General features: G+C 36.8%; 1 protein-coding gene across 1 annotated transcript; it reads right to left on the bottom strand.

The window, feature by feature from the left end:
* On the bottom strand, window positions 1–5296 carry LOC113054243 (fibroblast growth factor 18-like). The gene is made up of 5 exons (XM_026219649.1): window positions 4345–5296; window positions 2793–2832; window positions 2515–2692; window positions 1285–1391; window positions 1–1011 (listed from the first exon to the last, which is right to left on the bottom strand). Exons 1-5 carry the CDS (start codon window positions 4374–4376, stop codon window positions 727–729), a joined length of 642 nt encoding a protein of 213 aa, XP_026075434.1. The 5' UTR covers window positions 4377–5296; the 3' UTR covers window positions 1–726.
* Between the last annotated feature and the right edge of the window lie 417 nt (window positions 5297–5713).

Raw genomic sequence — 5713 nt, 5'->3', positions numbered from 1 at the left:
GACTGGAGGGATGGCTGCTGAAAATTCAGCTGTGCATCACAGGAATAAAAAAAAAAAAAAAAAAAGAGTTTCTTTCAAAAACATCTACCCAAACCCAAACTTATGAACGGTAGTGTATATCTCTCCCTTTAAATTACACTTATTAATGAGATGAATATGAAAGACTCTGCTCCTGGTGAAATGTGAAGCATCTGAGGCTAAACCAAAACTGCACCTTCACCATTAGGTCTAATAAGGCTTTCTTGACAAATACATTCTAAAGGACTTTGGTTCTTGTTTACAATCTCACAGCTTTTATATGCCTCAAGATATCATATTTGATAAGTTCACAAAGCAGGGCCTTTAATCGCCCTTTTGGTCATAAGCATCCAAGTTGCCAAGTCTCTGCTAACACATATTATGCCATGCACTGACCCAGTTTTCCAGCCATGCAACTTCAAGAGCTCTTTGCTCTTTTATGGTGGGACAAATCAGAGCCAGTGGCACTGGACATAAGAGGGGAATTCTTTGGCCTCTGATGTGCTTGGTTCCCTTGTTGTCAGAGTTTAGAGACTGGACAATTGCCCAGGAGTCTTTGGTTATATTTTGCATGATTACACAATGTTTAAGCAACTCTGTCCTTCCACTATGATTTCAACTGAGAGGTCTGGTTGCGTTTTAAGGAAGAGCATCTATCTAGATCCTCTGTAAGAAGTGATCTTTGCGTGTCAGTCAGTGCTTGTTGTATTATTGGAGGTGTGGAGGAGAGGTGGAGTTCTGCTGGACTCTTTTGCTCCTCTTGCTGACTGTGGTAAAGCTGCAGAGCTGCAGGTCGGGCTGTTCTCCTGGAGGGAAGCGCTTCATGAAATGCACGTCTCGCTGGTTGGATAATGTGTTCGGACCTCTTCGCGGTCGGCCCCTTTTGGTAAAGCCAATGTACCAGCCCATGTAGCGTGCTGACATCCAAGCGGTGTAGTTATTCTCCAGCATTATCTCGATGAAAATGCAGCCTCCATTTACACTGCTGTCTTCCTGGAATGGAAGAATGCATGCATTTTCTTTAAAAAGAGGCATGTTTAATATACACTCATTGGTCACTTCATTAGGTACACCAGTTCAACTGCTCATTAACTTCTCATTATGGTGGCAACTCAGTGCATGTAGACATGGTGGAGACAGAGTGCTGACGTTCAAAGCGACCATCAGAATGGGGAAGAAAGGTGATTTAAGTGACTATCAAATCATTGTGTGAACAGCTCTTCGGGGCGCGAATGATTCAAAGGATGCAGTTTTTCAGTAACTCACCTTCCCCACAAGCTTGCCCTTATGGTTCATGCACAAATAGTAGTTTGTCTCTTTCCCTCTTATTCTCACTTGACTCCCAAATGTGTCGGCCTCCACCACGAGCTGAGCTTGTGAAGAAACACAAAAATACAAACACAAAGGGAATATAAATGAACATAATTGACACTCAAGTGCATTTGATGTATCGTCATAGATATTACACTTTAGCATATAAGAGTTTAGCAAGACATATATGGTTGGCAGATGATTTTTTTTTTTACTTCAGGTTTTAGTATAGAAGTGTGTTAATCATTGCAGAATGTTTAATTTAATATGCATTTACATTTATTCATTTAGCTGACAATTTTATCCAAAGTGACTTCAAATGACTGTAACATGATTAATATAAATACATTTTTAATATAGATAAATTGTTAATTGTATTTATTATAAATGCATTATTTCTAGACACACACACACACACACATATATATATATATATATATATATATATATATATATATATATATATATATATATATATATATATATATATATATATTAGTAATAATAATGATGATTAAATAATATTATTTACTTATTATGTAAGAGATTTATTTCTTATAAATGACAAAATAACCAATATAAAGAATCAATATTTAATATTTCAAATATTGTAATTCTTATTAAAAAAAAATTATATTTAACTGTTAAATGTTAATATTAAATACCGGTACTAATATTGCAACTTTAATAGAGTATTAAAGTTTATTATTAATATAGAGTATTAAAGAATCTACAATTTTCATAGTCATGAAAATAAAGAAAACTCTTTGAATGAGAAGGTGTCCAAACTTTTGGTATATATATGCACACACACACACACACACACACACACACACACACACACACACACACACACACACACACACACACACACACACACAGACGAAATAAAGAAGTGGTGTATTTCATATAAATGTTTAATTACAAAATAACTAATTATATTTGAATAATACTTCATATTTAGATTTCTATCTATCTATCTATCTATCTATCTATCTATCTATCTATCTATCTATCTATCTATATATATATTCTGTATTACAGATAGATAGATAGATAGATAGATAGATAGATAGATAGATAGATAGATAGATAAACCACTAATAATAATTTTTGTGAATTAAACAGTCAGTTATTTAATTTAATGTGTAGAGGTTGGCTGACACTTTTAAGAGGATTCCTTACCATATTTATCCCCATCCTCTCCCATGGCGGTGATTTTCTTTCCGAGCACCTGGACGTGTTTTCCACTGGTCCGACTGTACAGTTGGTAAACCCGGTGTTGTTTCCGGCTCAGGCCGTCCCGCACACCTGTCTGATTCTCTACATGTACTCCAAAGTTTACATTTTCCACTGCTAACACCTGCACAAACACAGAAGTCAGTCACAAATCGCTTTTATTGATTTTTGAACTATCAATAGATATATGGTTTTATTAATGGTAACACGTGTATTGTAAGCACCTGTAATGGGCCGTAGAACAGTAACATGACCTGGAAACATCTGGCCAAAGAGAAACAGAAATAGACACATGTGATTGTGTGAGACTTGCATCTGCTCTAGAGGTTAGATGGCACACCTTTCATGTTTTGTTGAATCATACAATTATGTGCAAATGAAAGCATAAGTCCTTAAGTAAAAAAGGCACTCGGTATTACAAAATATTTCCCCTTTTCAAGTGAATGAAATTATTTTAGGTTTTGGTTGGCTATAGTTATACGAGTGAGGCGACAAGAAGAAAGGATGCAAATGTTTATTTTAACTCAAACTAACACCACATGAGAGTGTATGGATGTATTTAAAGATCAATGTTCAGATCTGTTCTGAACTGTTAGTGATACTTTATACATATGCCAACCACCCTCATTCACTCTCCTTTCCTAAATGATGTCAGCCACGCATCATAATGAATCACAGGCTTCCAAATCTACCAAAATATACTTCCCGTCTTCATTAACAACATTCATATATTCATATCTTTCTCTTTAACCTCACAATTATTTTATATCATTTTTTAGCTGGAGGGGTTAAGTTTTTTTTTTTTTTTTACATTAAATAAAAAATTTAATGAATGAATTTGTTAATTAAAAGTTGTCCTCATCTTGACAGGTTGTAATCTATTGATATGGATCAGGAAGTCAAACCCTCAAAAATGATCCACCCTGATTCAACACACTCTGGTCTTCTCTATTTTATGAATTTTTTTATTGAACAAAATATTAATACTGACTTTGATAAATGGATAAATGATGCTCACTTTTCTCCGGAAATATTAAGTGCATTAAAGTGTATATATATATATATATATATATATATATATATATATATATATATATATGATTTCTGAATGATTTCTATTTTAAATTGTTTTGTTATTAAAATACTGAAACACATCTAGCCACATATTTAAAGTCAGTGTGGTGAAACTAACATGCAGGAAATCCATTTTGTTGTCATGTGTCAAGAAAACCATGAAATAGAGGGGACCATCATGACTGTGTGCTAGGAGTATAAAAAAAATAAAATAAAAAATAAAACCATTATATTGACTTTTATAACACATTTTTAAGAGTAAAATGGACTAAAGCAATATTTGTGATATTCATGACTAAAACTATGTTTTTAATAGTTTTGTCAAATGTAAATATTTTTGATTGCAGATATTTTCATTTATGTTTACTATTCATATAGAGAGAGAGAGAGAGAGAGAGTAGCATTTTTAAGCATTAACTGTTTTTATTAATCTCAGCCATGCTTATCGAAAAACAGGACTTCTACCCTACAGTCTAAGCAGGATCCAGAAGGTCTCATCATCAGTGTGCATCCTGCTGTTATTTGAGGAGACACTGGGTGGGTTGTTATGAGAACCCAGCATCTGCTGAGGCTATCGTCTGACCCAGAGATGGGAAACACAACAAATGCTCAGACTGGACAAAACGGTGGACCCATCAGTAGATGGAGACTCGCTACAACACAGCCTTCAACTCAAACTGAACATTTACACGTGGAACTTACAGCACGACAGCAGAGGAAAGCATGGACTGCATCGCTCCAGCGCTTCTATCACCCCGGACAGTGGGATCTCTGAGGCGATGCTTTTAAAAACTGGAGCCCAAACCGGACACAGACCCAGGTGAGCATCTGAGCGCGTGTTGGAGGGTTGTTCATAGAGGTTCTTCTCGCAAGCAAACCCGTTCGGATGTGTACTGGAGAACGACAGGTGAAAAACAGGTCATCCTCCTGTGTGACCCCATGACACACTGACAAAAGATGGATATTAAAAAGCTTCCCAGTGTTCCTTCCTGTGGTATCCTCAAGAAAGCTGCATGTTCCCACAAAAACGCAGAATTCAGGGTTCCTCCTGCCCTTTAAGAAGTCATTGCTAGATTTTCTCCTTTTCCAGGCTTCTTTTGTTTGGCTGTGGGGTGGAAAGAACCCTCTCTCGCCACAGGACAGTGCGTTTGCTGAATGAGAAGGAAGCGCAGCTGAAGTGGAACGGAGATGGGCGGGGTGCGCGCAGGGGCAGGGATGGTGATGGGACGACGTTTCTAGCTCGCTTATCATCACCAAGGTGGGGCGATGGAGGAGAAGCGCTTCGGCCGTCCAACAGTAACCGAATTCAGAACTTTAAGCACTTTAAAACTGCTTACATAAACCGAGTGACCTTTTCTTAAACGGAAGGGTTTCGGGAAGTCTGGACGTCCTGCTTAAAGGTGCATTCGGTCGTTAGTTTGCTAATTAAAGGGTTAAACAGTGTTTTGAGAAACACCACCTGCGAAAAAGGTTCCAAGTCCTGTCAGTCTTGGAGAAAAAAACGGTTTTAATCTACATAGAGCGGGGCGTCCCCTCATGATGACATCACAATCCCGTGTCATTCAGCTGGCTGGATTACTAATAATAATAACATTACTTAATGCATTTATTAAGGCTTTTTGCATGTAAAAACAAGAATTTAAACAAAACAGTAAAAAGCACATCCTAACCAGCTGCTCTGCTAAATAAAAAAAAAAAAAAAAAAAAAAAAAAAAAAACCTAAACCCAGCCTATTCTGGTCATAGCTGGTCAGCAGGCTGGTTTAAGAGGGTTTGGTCCCCTTATTTAGCTGGTCAGTCTGGGAGCTCAGAATAGCTAGACTGAGAGACCAGCTAAAACCATCTTCCAGCCTAAACCAGCTAAGACCTAAACTAACGAGCAACAGTAGTTAGCAAACAAAATTCATGCATCCAGACCAACAGGTGTCAGTATAAAGTGTAAAACCACTGATACTATCTTGGAAAATAAGTACCCGTTAAACCTAAACAAACACTTCCTTAGTGCATCCCTGAAAAAATTGATCTCTGTTAAACCTAAAAGGGGTACTGAGTAATATTAGGCCATATTTAAA

This window comes from Carassius auratus, chromosome 35 (assembly GCF_003368295.1).
Source record: "Carassius auratus strain Wakin chromosome 35, ASM336829v1, whole genome shotgun sequence".
NCBI classification, from domain to species: Eukaryota; Metazoa; Chordata; class Actinopteri; order Cypriniformes; family Cyprinidae; genus Carassius; species Carassius auratus.
This window is presented reverse-complemented; position numbering and strand designations above follow the sequence as displayed.